General features: G+C 45.5%; 1 protein-coding gene across 1 annotated transcript in view; it reads right to left on the bottom strand.

Annotated features, from left to right (window-relative positions):
- Positions 1-1,133: 1,133 nt before the first annotated feature.
- LHFPL3 (LHFPL tetraspan subfamily member 3) overlaps positions 1,134-19,908 on the bottom strand; it is a 184,175-nt gene continuing 165,400 nt past the window's right edge. The window contains exons 3-4 of the mRNA XM_070754641.1: positions 1,926-1,998; positions 1,134-1,411 (exon numbers count right to left, since the gene is read on the bottom strand). Coding sequence (XP_070610742.1) covers positions 1,134-1,411; positions 1,926-1,998 — 351 coding nt within the window. The remainder of the gene's footprint in view (positions 1,412-1,925; positions 1,999-19,908) is intronic.

The raw sequence follows: 19,908 nt of genomic DNA on the forward strand, positions 1-19,908 counted from the left end.
GTGTTCATAAGTGCACTAGAGTGCCTTCCGACCCCTGTCCTATTGTCTCTCCTATATCCCATATATCTTCTCTTCTATCCCTATACAGTGGTCCCTCGATTTTTGCTGGTTCGAACTTCGCGAAACGGCTATACCACGGTTTTTCAAAAATATTAATTAAAAAATACTTTGCTGTTTTTTCCCTATACCACGGTTTTTCCCGCCAGATGACATCATACGTCATCGCCAAACTTTCGTCTGCCTTTAATAAATATTTTTTTTAATAAACTTTAATAAATAAACACGGTGAGTAATAATCTAAATGGTTGCTAAGGGAATGAGAAATTGCAGTTTAGGGGTTTAAAGTGTTAAGGGAAGGCTTGGGATACTGTTCATAGCCAAAAATAGTGTATTTACTTCCGCATCTCTACTTCGCGGAAATGTGACTTTCGCGGGCAGTCTCGGAATACACGAAAATCGAGGGAACACTGTATCTTTTTTTCTATTCTCTCATTGATTATTTTATCCTATATTCTCTCTTCTATTCTTTCTCTAATTCTATTTCCTCGAAGGTGTCCTCTATTACCTTCATTGTGTATTGGACAAAATAAATAAATAAATAAAAAATGATAAATAAAAGACCAGGACCGCCTTCCTTTCTCCCTTCCAACTCAACAAACTGACATCAACAACCGTCACATCTTTGATGCCTCCAGCTGTAAACATCTGCTACCATATGGGATTATAACTAACCCGACGATGTCCTTTATCATGCCTCCTTCGTGGTAGCCTCTTTTTTTTTTTTAAAGCATCCTGGACCCTTTCTACCAATATCTCTGCCGCAATTTCTTTGTTTAGATGGCTACAATAAACCTCTGGTCCTTTCCTGTCTTGAAATGCTAATTTTATTTTCTTGCAATGTACCAAAAGCTAAAGCATCTTGTGGGATCCTGGGACATGTTTTTTAAAAATTCTGTTATTTGATATGTTTTTTAAAAGTACCTTCCCCCCCCCCCCCAGAAATTTAAGGAAATTGGTTATAACCTTCTAGAAATGGCAGACCTCTCAGACTTTCAAAGAGGCCAAATTGTTGGTGCTCGAACGGCAGGCGCTAGTGTAACAGGAAGTGCCCGAATGTTTGGCGTTTCAAGAGGTCATGTGTCAAAAATAATGACTGCTTTTGAAAGAGAAGGAAAAATGTCCTCAGCCAAGCACAGGTCTGGTCGAAAGTCGAAGTTGTCTGAGAGAGACCGTCGGACTCTATAACGAATGGTTCGAGCGGATCGCAAGCCGCAGCCTCTAAAATCACTGCAGAGCTCAAAGGACACGTACAGAACCCAGTTTCCACAAAAACTGTTTGAAGGGAGCTTCACAAATCTGGATTCCACGGAAGAGCTGCAAGGTGTTTCCATCTTTTTGTCCATCCCCGTAGCTTAGCAAAGAGAAGGACGAGGGGGGTCATACGATAGCGGTCTTCCAATATTTGAAGGGCTACCACAAAGAGGAGGGGTTCAACCTATTCTCCAAAGCACCTGAGGGTAGAACAAGAAGCAACCGATGGAAACCTATCAAGTTCTAGGATCCAACCTAGAACGAAGGAGAAATTTCCTAGCAGGAAGAACAAAAAAAAAAATCAACTTGCCTTCAGAAGTTGTAGGTGCTCCATCCCTGGAGGTTTTTAAGAAGAGACTAGATAGTTCAGAATAATGTAAACTCCCCTGTTCAAGCAGGGGGTTGGACTAGAAGACCTCCAAGGTCCCTTCTGACCCTATTTTTCTGTGTTCTTCAAATTTCATTGAAGGAGGGATCAGCAATTCTCTTCCATTGTAAAAAGTTGGTTTGTTTGTTCTTTCTTAACTTCCAAGAATTGACCTTGGGGTCTAACATGCCCGAAATGAGCAAGATTCTACTAGTCTTTAGTAATTCTACAATATTATTAGGCCTACCAAGTGCCCTGAGCTTATTACTATCGCTTCTAATAAAACTAGAGCTGCTACTGTCTTGAAGGATTTCATAAGCCTACAGAAAGTTAAAAGAATCAGGAACAATATTAGAAAACAATAATCAATCGTGGTTACAACACTGGAGATTAATAAAATACTGCCAGCTAACAAAATAAAGTTGTGGTTCAACTCCTTCCATTACGTAGATAGCGAAACCATACAATTCAGGGCACTATTGACACTAATGAGTAAACCTCTGCTAATGAGGACTTCTTTCAACTTCTATTAAGCTAAGATTGTTAGGTTTAATCTGGATGTGGTCATGGAGGAGGCCAGCTATAATGTAGTAAATTATACCCCAGTAATTGCCACTTTGGATATGACTTAACCTCAGTCAAGCCCATTACAGATAAGTCCTCGGCTTACAACCACAATTGAACCCAACAGTTCTGTCGCTACAGGAGATATTCGTTAAGTAAATTTTGCCCCATTGTACGACCTTTCTCGCCCCTGTCATTAAACGAATCACTGCCGTTGTGAAGTTACTTACACAGTAGTTAAGTGAAACCCGGCTTCCCGGTGGACTTTGCTGATCAGAAGCTCGCAAAAGAGGATAGCGTGACCCCCGCCATAAATACAAAGTCCGTTAGCTTCTCAATTTTGATTGCGTGACATTGAGGATGTTGCAATGGTGGTAAGTGTGAAAAATGGCCGTAACTCACTTTTTTCAGTGCCATTGCGATTTTGAACAGTCGCTAAATGAACTGTTGTTAGAGTGGTGGAGCTCTCGCCTCACAATCGGGGGCTATGAGTTCGATCCTAGGTAGAGGTTGTTATTTCTCTCTCCGTGGGAACATGGTGTTGTGTTTGGGCCTGGGCCAGCCGTTGCTCCCACAGATGGGAGAGACGCGGCACAAAGTGAATGCGAAAGCCTGGCTGACAGCCAGGAAGATGTGGCAGACAGCCAGGAAGACGTGGCAGACAGCCAGGAGGACGAGGCCACTGGGACGCAGGATTCAGCAGACAGCCCAGGGGATTTGGCATGCAGTCCCTCAGACAGTCTTTCGTCCCTGGGTTCTTCTGCAGATCAATATATTGATCTGCGTAGCCGAAGAGCTATGCAAAGAAGGGATCGCTTTAAGGAGTATTACAAGTCATTATAGGAGCACCTGGGCTGGGTGTGGTTCCCTTAATGAGGGCTAAAGGGATAAAAGGGAACAAAGGCCAAGGAAAACTGTGGCTGTTTATCTGTGTTATTTTGTGGTTCCTGCTCTGAAGTTTCTGTTCCGTGCCTTTGGAGTTTTCAACCCAGCTTTTTCAGACAAGTGGGAGGTGAAACCTCTAGGACTTGCTGTTTGCTCCAAAGATTCAAAAGGACTCCTGAAACGTCTTTGCTCATTCCAGGTTGTCTTTGTTTGTTTTTTCCTGTGTTTTTGTATGCGGCTGAAGTAAGCCTTGCACTCTCATTGTTTTCGGACACTAAGAACTGTTTTTGAGTAAACCTTTTTTGTTTATTTAATACAAGTTTGCCGATTAGCAGAGCACGTGTGTGTTTGATTTCTTTTCCTTGGACTGTTACGCATTGCCTGAGCCAGTCAGGCAGAACACATGGAGAATATATTTGCCAAACGAAACTCCACATTGGCGACAGGGAAGGGCATCGGGCCATTGAACACTCCACTAGCTCCATTCAGTTGGCCAGAGGCCACCCCACAAGGGATGATGGAATCTATTAATTTTTTTAGTCTATTTGTAGGTCTCCCAAATCTTTACAGATTCCGGGCATCGTCGTTAAATGATGATGAAAGAAAGACTTAACGAACTGTTGTAAAATCGAGAGCTACTTGTGGACTAAAAGTGTTGGTTATGACCTATAAAACCCTTCATGGCACCGGGCCAAGTTATCTCCGGGACCGCCTTCTGCCGCACGAATCCCAGTGACCAATTAGATCCCACAGAGTGGGTCTTCTCTGGGTCCCGTCAACTAAAGAATGTCGTTTGGCAAGGCCCAGGGGAAGAGCCTTCTCTGTGGCGGCCCCGGCCCTCTGGAACCAACTCCCCCCAGAGATTAGAATAGCCCCTGCCCTTCTTGCCTTTCGCAAGCTTCTTAAAACCCACCTCTGTCATCAGGCATGGGGGAATTAAGATATTCTTTCCCCCTAGGCTTCCACAATTTATGTATGGTACGTTTGTATGTATGATTGGTTTTAAAATAAGGGTTTTTAGCTTCTTTAGTATTGGATTGTCGCATGTTGTTTTTATCACTGTTGTTAGCCGCCCCGAGTCTACGGAGAGGGGTGGCATACAAATCCAATAAAATGAAATGAAATGAATGAATAAATGTTTCTCCAGCCTGCATTGGTGACAGTTAAGGGCCGCACTTACTTTTCCATACCAGATCGGTCCCGGAGGCCGGTGCGGGTGCATGGCATTGGGCACACGCACTTCCATGTGAGAATTTGCTTCTGCGCATGCGTGGAAGCAAAGAAATAGGTGAAAATTGCCAAAATCTCACACGAGGATGTTATTTTGTTGTGAGTCTACGGAGAGGGGCAGCATACAAATCTAATAAATTATTATTATTATTATTATTATTATTATTATTATTATTATTATTATTATTATTGCACGCGGGAGGTTTCAGTGATTTCTTTGCTTCCACGCATGCACAGAAGCAAAGAAAGGCCGAAAATCACCAAAAGTCACTGATTTCCGCCGATTTCTTTACTTCCGCACATGCGCAGAAGCAAATTATTGTGCGGGGGCGCGGGGGGCCACGGCGGGGATGCACAGATGTGCACGCATCATCATTTCCGCTAAAGGATCAGCAATCGTAGGCATTCCGGGGGCAGCGCAACACTGATCGGTGACCAGGGATAGAGAACCAAGATTAAAATTAAAAATGAAACTAAAATTTCATTTTAATGTATGCCGCTAAGGGTACATTTAAAGTGACAATAAAGTTATTCTAAGTCTAGTCTAAGGCTGATTTCTTTCAGATGTGTCTTTTATCTTCACCATTTTATCGGAAACTTCTACGTTCCTTCTGTCATACTCTCAAAGCATCCTGGTCTTGATTTGAAAGGAATTGATGGAGAAGCATGGACCAGCCACAACCTGAAGCACATTCCATGCATACCTTTTTCAAGGCTGTATCCCAGGTTACCTACAACAGCCAGAGGGGTGTGATCTCTAAAGCCCACGAAAGTGCTCCATTGGAGAATGTGATTTATGACATACCCCGGGAGAAGGAGGGAAACAAGGTCATAATTGGGCTGTCAATTACGTGGGGCAGAGCTGGCTTCACTTGAATACATGCCAACAGGCTGCTCCTAATAAACAACTGGATTTCTTTGGAAACTCGGCTCAAGGTTCATGGTTTAATTAGGGCATCCGTCAGAACCCTGACTCCTTCGTTTTCTCAGCCTCTACACTCTGAGCCACAGATGCGTGTAATCGTATATACAGAACTATTCTTATTTTTGTCAAAATCAAGGTATACCCCAAGCTGTCCCGGGAGGATAAGACAACCTATTTTCTACAGGTTGATTAAAAATATAAAATCCTGCTTGTTCACCTGGAAAACAATTTCCCTTACCAAACCGCACATACGAACTGAATAAACAATCTCTCACTGCTAACCCCCACTCAGAAAAAGACCTTGGAATACTAATATCGAATGACCTAAGTGCTAAAGCCCACTGCAACAATATCACCAAAAAAAGCTTCTAGAGTTGTTAACCTGATCCTACACAGCTTCTGCTCAGGCAATCTCACTCTACTCACAAGAGCCTACAAAACTTTTGCCAGACCCATCCTAGACTACTGCTCATCTGTCTGGAACCCATACCACATCTCAGATATCAACGCCCTTGAAAATGTCCAAAGATACTTCACCAGAAGAGCCCTTCACTCCTCCACTCGAAACAGAATACCCTACGAAAATAGACTAACAATCCTGGGCCTAGAAAGCCTAGAACTACGGCGCCTAAAACACGATTTGAGTATTGCCCACAAGATCATATGCTGCAACGTCCTACCGGTCAATGACTACTTCAGCTTCAACTGCAACAACACAAGAGCACGCAACAGATTCAAACTTAATACGAACCGCTCCAAACTTGACTAAAAAATATGATTTCAACAATCGAGTTATCGAAGCGTGGAACTCATTACCGGACTCAATTGTGTCAACCCCTAACCCCCAAGATTTCTCCCTTAGACTCTCCACGATTGACCTCTCCAGGTTCCTAAGAGGCCAGTAAGGGGCGTACATAAGTGCACTGGTGTGCCTTTCGTCCCCTGTCCAATTGTCTTTCCTTTCTCTCATATATCATATATATTCTCTTCCTTTCTTATATCCTCTCCTCTAAGTTCACTTTACCCTTATATATATTACCACATGTCTATTTTCTCCCTATGTATTTGTGTATTGGACAAATGAATGAATAAATAAATAAATAAAATAAAGATGCAGCTGGCAAGTGATCTGGTCATGTCATTTGCGCTGAAGGATAATCAGTTTATCTCTCTAGTGTAAGGATTGAGTTAAGCCTCGCGCAACATCAAATCATATCTATTGAGATTAGGGATCTGTAAATTTTGTTCCGGTCTTAAACTGGGAGGGGTTTTTTTGATCCGGCACCAGAGAAAAAAACGTTTTTAAAAGAGGGTCTGTAGAGATTCTCAATCGACCTGGTCACCATTGTCCCAAAGATGATTTTTTGGGGGGGCAACTGGACTTTCTTGGTTTTTTTTCCTTTCAAAGATGTTTCACTTCTCCTCTATGAAGCTTCTTCAGTTCTGAAAGGATAGCGGGGAATGGAAGCATTTATATCCCTTGCAGACAGCTTCTGCCTGACAGCTGGTCATTAAGGCATTACTAGGAATAATGACCCAATTCACCCTTCATGGCATGGGACCAGGATACCTCCGGAACTGCCTTTTGCCGCACGAATCCCAGCGACCGGTTAGGTCCCACAGAGTTGGCCTTCTCCGGGTCCCGTCGACTAAACAATGTCGTTTGGCGGGACCCAGGAGAAGAGCCTTCTCTGTGGCGGCCCCAGTCCTCTGGAACCAGTTCCCCCCAGAGATCAGAACTGCCCTCACCCTCCTTGCCTTTCGTAAAGTTCTTAAGACCCATCTCTGTCGTCAGGCATGGGGGAACTGAGACATCTCCCCCGGGCCTATACAGTTTATACATGGTATGTTTGCTTTTAATAATGGGGTTTTTAGTGTTTTTTAAATTATTAGATTTGTTCTTACATTGTCTTTGTTATTGTTGTGAGCCGCCCCGAGTCTACGGAGTAGGGTGGCATACAAATCTAATAAATAATAATAATAATAATAATAATAATAATAATAATAATAATAATAATCAAAGTACAGTGCAATGCGGTTAGTTGACAACTTGATGCAAGGCACATCGTAGCATTGCCTTGTGCCTGGAGGCTGAGATCCTAAGAAATAGGATGGGGTGGGGGGCTGGAATGAGAGACTGGGAGGACGAATAGAACATTTAGGTTGAAATCTGAGACTTGGTAACTGTTGTGGTTGGCTCTGCCCCAGCTCCTGCCCCAGGGAATGGGGAGGTGGATGCAGGGGAAACTTTAACATGTCACAGGCCTGTGTTATCGCCGACAGAGTGAGTTCAGAGTTTAGTTTCCTCGGACGAAGAAGAAGGTGGGGGTGACTCGGCAGAGGGGGGCTTGGCACACAGCCCAGGCAGTCACTCTCCCTTATCTTCCATTGATTCAGATGATGACGTTTTGGACCCACGCAAGCGCAGAATTATGCGTAGAAGAGACCAAGTAAGAACATATTACAGGAAATAAGGGAGGCCACCTGTGTTTGGGTGGGGCTCCAGTAAGTATCAATCCTTCCATTCCCCACCATTCAATCAGAACTGAAGAAGCTTATTGGATGAGAAGGAAAACGTCTTCAAAAAGGAAAAAAAAACACAAAGTCCAGTTCCCTCCTGAAAAAAAAATCACCCTTGGGATTAAAAAAAGAGGGGACTTTATGATCTGCTGAGCATTGAAGATACCTCTTCCAAAGGCAAAGAGACCCACTGTGAATGACATTTGTGTTGTTCCATTGTTGAACGTTGTGAGTCATTGCCGTTGAGATCCAGAGTTTGAAGGAACAGCAAATACAGGTAGTTGAATTCATTTAGTGACCGTTCGAAGTTATGACAGCACTGGAAAAAAAAGGGAGTTAGGGAAAATGTTCACACTTACGACTGTCACGCGATTTTACCTTCGGTGGTTTGACCAATGACTCACATTTATGACGGTCGCAATGTTCCGGGGTTGGTGACGTCACGTGATCCCCTTTGGTGACCTTCGGACATGCAGAGTCCGTGGGGGAAGCCAGATTCACTTAACGACCGTGTTACTCACTTAATAACTGTGGTGAGAAAAGTTGTAAACTGGGGCAAAACTCGCTTAACACTTGTCTCACTTAGCGATGGAAATTTTGGACTCCCTTGTGGTCATACATCGAGGACTACCTAAATAATGTGAATGACATTTGAAACCAATGGGCAAATCAAATGTTATGTTGAGTATGAAGCTCTAAAGTCAGATTTCCTAAATTGGTAGCAAAAAAAATTGGCATATTCTGTCTCAGCCATAATTTGCACCAGTCATTCTCATCATAACAAAAATAGTCTCAACTTCTCTTGGAAAGACAAGATCCCTTTCCTTTCCTTCTTTCCTTCCTTCCTTCCCTTTCCTTCTTCCGTTCCTTCTTTCTTTTCCTTCTTCCTTTCTTTCCTTCCTTCCCTTTTCTCTCCTTCCCTTCCTTTCCTTCTTCCTTTCTTTCCTTCCTTCCTTTCCTTTTCTCTCCTTCCCTTCCTTTCCTTCTTCCTTTCTTTCCTTCTTTCCTTTTCTCTCCTTCCCTTCCTTTGTTTCCTTTCCTTCTTCCTCCCCTTTCCTCTCCCTCTCTTCCACTCATCCTCTTCCCTTCTTTTCTTCTCCCCCTTCCTCATCCTCTCCCCACTCCTTCTCCTCCTCTCTTTCTCTCCTCTCCCTCTTCCTCCTCTTCCTCTCTTCCTCTCTTCCTACCCCCTCTTTCCACCTCTTCCTCCCCCTTCCTCTCCCTCTCGCTCTCTTCCTCTCTTCCTCTTCCCTTCTTTTCTTCTCCCCCTTCCTCGTCCTCTCCCCACTCCTTCTTCTCTCTTCCTCCTCCCCCTCCTCTCCCCCTCTCTTCCTCCTCCTCCCTCCCACCTTCTCTTCTCCTCTCCCCTGCTAAGAACGCAGCTAACAGGTGACGAACAGGCAAACTCACAAGGCAGACATTGAAATGGCTATTCCCGCTCCCAACCATTGGCAAAATGACGGACGAAGACGAGTTAGCTCTCCTTCCCAATGATTTTCCCCAAGAAAGACCGTCCCGTCCTTCCAACCCCCATCCCTAACTCCACCCCAATGCAATTTCACCCTGGAAAGCATTATCTCAGCAATGTCTCAGGGGGGGGGCGTTTGCCCAGGTTCGCCTGGTGCACCAGTTGCGGCCCTATCTGGACCGGGACTCATTGCTCACAGTCACTCATGCCCTCATCACCTCGAGATTCGACTACTGTAACGCTCTCTACATGGGGCTACCTTTGAAAAGTGTTCGGAAACTTCAGATCGTGCAAAATGCAGCTGCGAGAGCAGTCATGGGCTTACCTAGGTATGCCCATGTTTCGTCATCACTCCGCAGTCTGCATTGGCTGCCGATCAGTTTCCGGTCACAATTCAAAGTGTTGGTTATGACCTTTAAAGCCCTTCATGGCATTGGACCAGAATATCTCCGAGACCGCCTCCTGCCGCACGAATCCCAGCGAACGATTAGGTCCCACAGAGTGGGCCTTCTCCGGGTCCCGTCAACTAAACAATGTCGGTTGGCGGGCCCCAGGGGAAGAGCCTTCTCTGTGGCGGCACCGGCCCTCTGGAACCAACTCCCCCTGGAGATTAGGACTGCCCCTACTCTTCCTGCCTTCCGTAAACTCCTTAAAACCCACCTCTGCCGTCAGGCATGGGGGAACTGAAACATCTCCCCCTGGGCACGTTTAATTTATGCATGGTATGTCTGTGTGTGCGTCTGTTAGCATATGGGGTTTTTTAAATATTTAAATATTTTTAAATTTGTCTGTTTACTTATGATTTGTTTCTACATGTTGTGAGCCGCCCCGAGTCTTCGGAGAGGGGCGGCATACAAATCTAAGTAATAAATAAAATAAATAAATGTGAAGTAGCAGGAACCCCCTTCTCCGTTGCAGGTGTCCTAACCACCCACCCATAAGAAAGGACAAAGAGTGAACCATGGAGCGTTGTGTGCAAATGGCGGATGAAATAAGAAAATGACAGCAATTCTATGGCCTCCTCACGAAACAAAGGCGTCCGTTTTGGGGGTGTGGTAAAACAGCGGCAAGCAACAGCTGATTTCCTTCCCGGTGTTGAATGGAGGGATTCTCTCCCGTTCGCTTCCTGCCTTTTTGCGGTGTGTTCTTCCCCTTTGGAGCATGTCTTTTAAAAAAGTGTGTGGATTTCTTTTGACGCATGGATGTTTGCAGCTCCCTCCCCCCGAGTGACCTCCCGTTCCCCCCCCGCTTTGAAGTGTGTGCTCCTGGTATGACTTTTCATGCGCCGCCTCCTGAATGTTGTTGAGAGCCGTGGTTTCTAATCAGTGGATGACCAAATTCATGTTTTGAATCTTCTCACCAGAGAATTCTCCCACATCTGGCTGAGCTATGTTTAGAAGGCAGCTTTCATTCGTTCACTCGTTCACTCGTTCATTCACTCGTTCATTCACTCGTTCATTCACTCGTTCATTCACTCGTTCATTCACTCGTTCATTCGTTCATTCGTTTGTTCGTTCGTTCGTTCGTTCATTCATTCATTCGTTCACTCATTTGTTCACTCATTCGTTCATTCATTCACTCAATTCATGTTCTCTTCATCCCGGAATTCTTTCTTTCTCAGGCTTTTCCTCCGTTAATGTTGATGTACAAAAGCTGTTCCTGTTTGTACGACTCATTCCAGCGAGGATTCGCTCAACAAAACTGCAAAGCAAAACAGAGAGAGAAAACAGTGGTTAGCGCTAAAGAAACTCAAGTTTGTAGTAGATCCTTGGAACAAACTTCCAGAAGACGTGGTTGGTAAATCCACAGTGACTGAATTTAAACATGACTGGGATAAGATTAGATTAGATTAGATTTATTGGATTTATATGCCGCCCCTCTCCGCAAACTCGGGGCAGCTCGCAACAATAATAAAAACAGTACATAGTAACAAATCCAATGCCCACCAATCTAATTACAATTTTAAGTTAAAAAATTCATAAAACAATCCCAATATATATAAAAAACAGGCACACAGTCAATCAATCAAACAGCAAAACAACATGGGCAAGGGGGAGATGTTTTAGTTCCCCCATGCCTGATGACAGAGGTGGGTTTTAAGGAGTTTACGAAAGGCAGGGAGGGTGGGGGCAATCCTAATCTCAGGGGGAAGCTGGTTCCAGAGGGTCGGAGCCCCCACAGAGAAGGCTCTTCCCCTGGGTCCCGCCAGACGACATTGTTTAGTCGACGGGACCCGAAGAAGGCCAACTCTGTGGGACCTAACCGGTCGCTGGGATTCATGCGGCAGGAGGCGGTCCCGAAGATATTGTGGTCCGGTGCCATGAAGGGCTTTATAAGTCATAACCAACACTTTGAATTGTGACCAGAAACTGATCGGCAGCCAATGCAGACTGCGGAGTGTTGGAGTAATATGGGCATACTTAGAGAAGCCCATAATTGCTCTCGCAGCTGCATTCTGCACGATCTGAACACTTTTCAGAGGTAGCCCCATGTAGAGAGCGTTACAGTAGTCGAGCCTCGAGGTGATGAGGGCATGAGTGACTGTGAGCAATGACTCCCGGTCCAAATAGGGCCACAACTGGCGCACCAGGCGAACCTGGGCAAATGCCCCCCTCGCCACAGCTGAAGGATGTTTCTCTAATGTGAGGTGTGGATCGAGGAGGACGCCCAAGTTGCGGACCCTCTCGGAGGGGGTCAATAATCCCCCCCCAGGGTAATGGACGGACAGATAGAATTGTCCTAGGGAGGCAAAACCCACAGCCACATAAACATAGATCCATCCTAAGATAAAATACAAAAAAATAAATAAGCTAAGACTAGATGGATCATGAGGTCTTTTTCTGCTGTCAGTCTTCTATGTTACTATATTTCTATTTTTAGGTCAAATAACGTTACTGGAACATAACGCAATTCTCTTTCGGCTTTAGGTAATACTTTGGTTAAATTGAAAAGTTTCCCTGTATTTTTAGAACCGTTTCCTTCCTCTTTTCCATCCACTCTGCTTCGAAGTCAGCTTTCAGTGGCCCGTAAAAATAAAAAGGCAAGCAACAAAAACCCAACGAGGCAACAGGTTGATTAAAAAGCACACTTAGCAATAGTGATGGCCGAACAGAACTCGCACAATTCGGGTCCATAACGAATTTTGTGGTGTTCGGTATGCCGAACACGAACCCGAAATTTTTTGAAACTTCGGGCAAAGTTCGGGGTCGTGTTCGGCGTTCGGAGCTTTGACGTCACCGGCAGGTTGCTAAGGACGCCAAGGTGATCACTTCCTGGATTCCATGGAATCCAGGAAGGGATCACCTTGGTGTCCTTAGCAACCTGCTGGTGACGTCAAAGCTCCACTCCCGGAATCTCTTCATAGGAGGGATTCCCCGTTCGGGTTTGGGTTCAGGTTCAGCCGAATTTTGCATAAAGTTTGTCCGAACTTACCGAACCTGAACACCGTTGGGTTCGCCCATCACTACTTAGCAACAGAAACATTTGTTGCGGTCGTAAATTGAAGATCATCTGCGGTAACGGGAGGAGAAAAAAATATTCCGGATTTTCTTCCTTGACCGGTACCGCCGTTCTATTTTTACAGCGGCCAAAGATTACATTAGCATTTGTTTGCTAAAAATAAGCATCATTCATATGTAGTTCATTACAGAGTGCGCGGCATTAAAATCTTAACTTGCGGCCCCCAAGTGAAGAAGGAGGTGTTTTAAAAGGCAAATTATTTTATGCAAAAATTCACTTGTCATCGTCCCCCCGCAGTGTTGCAGTTGCGACTTTAACCACCCCGTCTTTTCAAGGGCGCTAACTTTAAGTTTTTTGGATTAATATGCCGCCTCTCTCCGAGGACTCGGGGCGGCTTACAACATATAAAAATCAGTAACAATATCCTAAATCCAATATTAATATAAATTAACTAGTCTAAAACTCAAATTCGCTAAAAAAAACCCCAATCACTCTCATTCATACGATCAAGCACGCATTTTCTAGTTCATTCCTTTTTTTAAAAAAAAGTCTTTCTTGATTTTTTACAATTATAACATGTAACATAAATTGACACATACATACCAACTAAATAAAGGCACACTAATAAAGTATATACAATACATTCATCTCTATCTGATCAGAAATGTAATACAAAACAAACCAACCAAACAAGGTGATGGCAGCGGCTTCCCTGGGTCTTCCCCCTCTTGCTGGCGTCAGCGAGGAGTTTCCCCACCGCCCACGCAAACTCCTCGCTGCCGCCCGCCCTTCGCCCGCCCACGCCGTTCATTCTCGCCGCTTTTGAGCTAAATCCGGGAGCGAATTCGCTCCCGGATTTAGCTCAAAACCGCCGATAGCAAGCGGCAAGGAACAGCTTGTGTCGGCGCTTTCGAGCTGTCAGCTCGAAAGCGCCGAGACAAGCCGTTCCTTGCCACTTGGTATCGCCGGTTTTGAGCTCAAAACCGCCGGTTTTCAGCTCAAAACCGCCGATAGCAAGCGGCAAGGAACGCCTTGTCTCGGCGCTTTCGAGCTGTCAGCTCGAAAGCGCCGAGACAAGCCGTTCCTTGCCGCTTGGTATCGCCGGTTTTGAGCTCAAAACCGCCGGTTTTCAGCTCAAAACCGCCGATAGCAAGCGGCAAGGAACGCCTTGTCTCGGCGCTTTCGAGCTGTCAGCTCGAAAGCGCCGAGACAAGCCGTTCCTTGCCGCTTGGTATCGCCGGTTTTGAGCTCAAAACCGCCGGTTTTCAGCTCAAAACCGCCGATAGCAAGCGGCAAGGAACGCCTTGTCTCGGCGCTTTCGAGCTGTCAGCTCGAAAGCGCCGAGACAAGCCGTTCCTTGCCGCTTGGTATCGCCGGTTTTGAGCTCAAAACCGCCGGTTTTCAGCTCAAAACCGCCGATAGCAAGCGGCAAGGAACGCCTTGTCTCGGCGCTTTCGAGCTGACAGCTCGAAAGCGCCGAGACAAGGCGTTCCTTGCCGCTTGGTATCGCCGGTTTTCAGCTCAAAACCGCCGGTTTTCAGCTCAAAACCGCCGATAGCAAGCGGCAAGGAACGCCTTGTCTCGGCGCTTTCGAGCTGTCAGCTCGAAAGCGCCGAGACAAGCCGTTCCTTGCCGCTTGGTATCGCCGGTTTTGAGCTCAAAACCGCCGGTTTTCAGCTCAAAACCGCCGATAGCAAGCGGCAAGGAACGGCTTGTCTCGGCGCTTTCGAGCTGACAGCTCGAAAGCGCCGAGACAAGGCGTTCCTTGCCGCTTGCTATCGGCGGTTTTGAGCTGAGTCCGGAAGCGAATTCGCTTCCGGACTCAGCTCAAAACCGGCGATACCAAGCGCCCCCCGGACCCCCAACCCGGGTTTGGGGGGCTGCTAGGAAGCCCTCCATGCCGGCGGCAAACAGCCGCCCCGCCCCCAATCTTCGGCTCCTCGCTAGCGCTGTGGGAGTAAAAACACCGTCTGCACATGCGCAGACGGTGTTTTTACTTCCGCATCGCTACTTCGCGAAAACCCGCTCGTTGCGGGGGCTCCTGGAACGGAACCCTCGCAACGAGCGGGGGATCACTGTATATATATATATATATATATATATATATATATATTTATTTATTTATTATTTATTATTTATTATTTATTATTTATTATTTATTATTTATTATTTATTTATTTATTAATCAGATTTGTATGCCGCCCCTCTCCGTAGACTCGGGGCGGCTCACAGCAATAATAATACAATGTAAACAAATCTAATATTTATGTTAATTTAAAAACCCCAATTTAGAAACCAATCATACATACTAGCATACCATGCATAAATTTTATAAGCCTAGGGGGAGGGAAAGTCTCAATTCCCCCATGCCTGATGACAGAGGTGGGTTTTAAGGAGCTTACGAAAGGCTAGGAGGGTGGGGGCAACTCTGATATCTGGGGGGAGTTGGTTCCAAAGGGTTGGGGCCGCCACAGAGAAGGCTCTTCCTCTGGGTCCCGCCAAATGACATTGTTTTGTTGACGGGACCCGGAGAAGGCCAACTCCGTGGGACCTAACTGGTCGCTGGGATTCTTGCTGCAGAAGACGGTCCCGGAGATATTCTGGTCCGGTGCCATGAAGGGCTTTATAGGTCATAACCAACACTTTGAATTGTGACCGGAAACTGATCGGCAACCAATGCATACTCTTTTCCCTTTTGCTGTACTATTTTTGTCAATTGGGTATTTGTCCCATCCATTTTATATTAGTTAGGAAAAAATAATATTCTAGCTTATTCTATAAGCTAATAAAATGTTTAAAGTAAAGAATTCAACTGTAGATGGCAAACGAAGGCAGCAGTATCGCTGGCTACCACCAGGTGGCACCTTTCTCCCAAAGTTTACGGAGAAGTCAAAGAAGGGATTTTCAGTCACTGGGCTGTATTTTTTTTAAATAATTTAACATTTCCGCATCTCTCCTGCACAACATTCAATGGCGCTTGCAGATACTGACTGCTGAAAGAGGAGCACAATTATGCAGAGCCTCTTCAATTTTAAGCAATCGCGCTTTCCAGCCACACGGATGCCACTTCTATATTTAATTCATGCCTTCTGCAGATCAGAAACGCAGTTTGATTGATTAAATTTTAACCCAGCGGACGGAAAAGTGATTTTGATAAATTATAAGGAACGGGCCTAGGCTGGATTTTTGATTTTTTTCCCAAAGTAATTATCAGCTAATTGTTTTTCTGCACAAAACCTTCATTTACTGGAGGGGTTAGTTTGGGAATAGTGGGGTGTTAGCAGCGGTGGGCTACGAGCAAAATTGCGCTCGCTGTTGCGGCTCGTAAGTTCTTGCTGGACCAGCGCGATTTTGCTGCTGCACTTGTGGAGGTACCAAAATCGCGCACGGAGCCGCAGGTACGCCCGTGTTTTGGGAAGTGCGGAAGCAAAAAAACCCTTGCCAGGATTTAGGGGTCGTGATTTCTGACAGTCTCAAAATGGGTGAGCAGTGTGGTCGGGCAGTAGGGAAAGCAAGTAGGATGCTTGGCTGCATAGCTAGAGGTATAACAAGCAGGAAGAGGGAGATTGTGATCCCCTTATATAGAGCGCTGGTGAGACCACATTTGGAATAATACTGTGTCCAGTTCTGGAGACCTCACCTACAAAAAGATATTGACAAAATTGAAGGGGTCCAAAGACGGGCTACGAGAATGGTGGAAGGTCTTAAGCATGAAACGTATCAGGAAAGTCTTCATGAACTCCATCTGTATAGTTTGGAGCAGGGGTCCCCAACCACCGGGCCGCAGACCAGTACCGGGCCGCGGGGCATGTTGCACCGGTCCGTGGAGTCAGCAGCTGCCGGCCCGCATGCCGCCCCCCCCTCCCTCCAGCGCTTTGCCTCCCACCGGGCAAGAGGCCTCGGGAGGCAGGTTCTGCCAGCCACAGGACGATGGATGGGACAGAGGGGCGGGAAGGACCGAGAGGCTCAAGCCTCTTTTGGCTTCTGCCGCGGGGCGCTTTTGCGTTTTTGGCTGGGGGGAGGCAGGAGGGCCAGCCTGACCCCCTCTCTCCAGCGCTTAGCTCCCGCTGGGCAAGAGGGCTTGGGAGGCAGGTTCTGCCGGCCACAGGACGATGGCGGGAAAGAGGGGCGGGGAGGACCAGCACCCCCATGCTTAATCCCGCCCCCAACCACGCCCCTTTCCGCCCCCACTGGGCCATAGAAAAATAGTCTTGCTGAAACTGGTCCCTGGTGGAAAAAACGTTGGGGACCACTGGTTTGGAGGACAGAAGGGAAAGGGGGGACATGATCGAAACATTGAAATATGTTAAAGGGTTAAATAAGGTTCAGGAGGGAAGTGTTTTTAATAGGAAAGTGAACACAAGAACAAGGGAACACAATCTGAAGTTAGTTGGGGGAAAGATCAAAAGCAACGTGAGAAAATATTATTTCACTGAAAGAGTAGTAGATGCTTGGAACAAACTTCCAGCAGACGTGGTTGGTAAATCCACAGTAACCAAATTTAAACATGCCTGGGATAAACATAGATCCGTTGTAAGATGAAATACAGGAAATAGTATAAGGGCAGACTAGATGGACCATGAGGTCTTTTTTGTGCCGTCAGACTTCTATGTTTCTATGTAAAACACAGCCGCACCTGTGGCTCCGTTTGCGATTTCCAGTGAAAGGCTCCCCATCACTGCTAGTGCGCTCCTTGTAAATGGTACGGGCGTGCACATGAGCCAGCCAGTGGTGGGTAGCAGCCGATGCGCCCAGTTGCGCGGTTCAGGTAGGAAAATCAGGGATGCGTGTGCAGCTGCGCGCCCCCAACGCACCCCTGCACGAGATCTGTCTTCTGCACATTTGCAGGAAGCCAAATCTCTCGCGAGGGGGCGTGTGAGAGTGCGATTTCAGCTATTTTCGCCAATTTTTTGCTTCCGCGCATGTGCCAAGATTTTGGCAATTAACACCCTTGAAAACGTCCAAAGATACTTCACCAGAAGAGCCCTTCACTCCTCCACTCGAAACAGAATCCCCTACGAAAATAGACTTTCAATCCTGGGCCTAGAAAGCTTAGAACTAAGACGCCTTAAACAAGATCTAAGTATTGCCCACAAGATCATATGCTGCAACGTCCTGCCTGTCGGCGACTACTTCCGCTTCAACCACAACAACACAAGAGCACACAACAGATTTAAACTTAATATTAACCGCTCCAAATTTGACTGTAAAAAATATGACTTCAGTAACTTCATTACCGGACTCCATAGTGTCATCCCCAAACCCCCAACACTTTACCCTTAGATTATCTACGGTTGACCTATCCAGATTCCTAAGAGGTCAGTAAGGGGCGAGTACAAGTGCACTAGAGTGCCTTCCGTCCCCTGTCCTATTACTCTCCTATATCTCCTATTCCTTTATTCTATTCCTATATCTCTTCTTCTATTCTTTTATTAATATGTTCTATTACTATATCTTTTTTCTATTCTTTCATAGATATATTTTAGTATGAGTATCTCCTCTATAACCTTCATCATGTATTTTACTATGTGTGTGTGTGTGTGTGTGTGTGTGTGTGTGTGTGTGTGTGTATATATCAAATGTTTTTAGCTGAAATTTTAAAATTAAGGGAGACTAGGATGGTACCATTTCAGCCTTGTTCTGGCCTCATCAGCTAGCCACACCCTTACTGGGATTCGATCTGGCAGCTGCTACCTTGTAAGGCAGAGAATTAACAGCTGAGCCACCAGACCTGATCCCTCAGCTCTGTACCAGGGAGGGGCTATATGTTTTTTGTGTCGGATCACCGTGGTATATTGAAGGAACGTCACAGCTCCTTTTTGCCTCTAGGCCCAACCCAGGACCATTTCAAGGCAGTTAATTTATATATATATATATACCCACTAAAACTCTCATTGTGTATTGGACAAAATAAATAAATACATAAAATAAATAAAAATAAAACCTCTGCCACACACAGCTTAGAACTCACACGAAATAATAATGTCCTTTTAAAATTTCAAACACAACCCTGTCCAAAATGCATGTTGCTTGTTAATCTCCCTTAAACCGTCTTTAATATTAATAAAGTTCTGCCATGTAAGCCAGTGAAAGCTGGAACGCTGGTTGCAAGATAGGCTGAAAGAGCTTCAATTGAGTTTGGACAGAACAGAATACATTTTTAAAAATACAATTGTACCTCTACCTAACAACGCCTCTACTTAAGAACTTTTCTAGATAAGAACCGTGTGTTCAAGATTTTTTTGCCTCTTCTTAAGAACCATTTTCTACTTAAGAACCCGAGCTCGGAAAAATTTCCCATGAAATTTAGGAGCGGCACGAAGGGCCAGCCAGTTTCCTGCCATTCCCCCTTTAATCCCGGCCATCTCGGGCTTTTCTGGGCTGCCAGAGGAGCCTTTCGGTGGCGCTTAAGGAGGCTTTGGCAGTCCAGAGCGAACAAAGCATTTTCCTTTCTCTGGGCGCTTGGAGAGGGAATAAACCTCTGCCAGCGCCCAGAGAAAAGAAACGCTCCCTTCGCTCTGGGCAGTGACTGTCCTCCTCCTCCTCTTCCTCTTCCTCTTCCTCTTCCTCCTCCTCCTCCTCCTCCTCCTCCTCCTCCCCCCCAAATTCCGAGCTTTTATTTCTTTCCTAATGGGTTTGCACACATTATTTGCTTTTACATTGATTCCTATGGGAAAAATTGCTTCTACTTACAAACCTTTCTATTTAAGAACCTGGTCACGGAACGAATTACATTCTTAAGTAGAGGTACCGCTTTAATTTAATGAAGGGAAGACTTTTTTTGCCGAATTCCTCACTTTCCCCCCCTCTGAATTGCAAAACAGTTGCATAAATACATATATTCATTAGTTCAGAAGGGAAGGAAAAAAAAAAAGAGAGAGACATTTATGTAACTTAAGCCAGACGGACAGGAATTTAAAAAGCAAATTAATTATAATTAGGATCACAAAAGAAGCATTAATAGTCAATACAACCCTCTTAATTGCTTAGTAAGAATTCTGGAATTGCTTGCTTTAATATATTTTTTTAAAAAAAATCTTCTGCATGCCCAGAAGCAAAAAATTGCTGAAATCTCGTGGGTCCCCTCACAATATTTTGTGTTCCTGCGCATGAGCAGAAGCGAAATCTCGCTGGGACGCAGGTACGAGCATGCCAAAGACACAGAGCTGCGTGCGCAGT

Source organism: Erythrolamprus reginae, chromosome 6 (genome assembly GCF_031021105.1).
Source record: "Erythrolamprus reginae isolate rEryReg1 chromosome 6, rEryReg1.hap1, whole genome shotgun sequence".
NCBI lineage: Eukaryota > Metazoa > Chordata > Lepidosauria > Squamata > Dipsadidae > Erythrolamprus > Erythrolamprus reginae.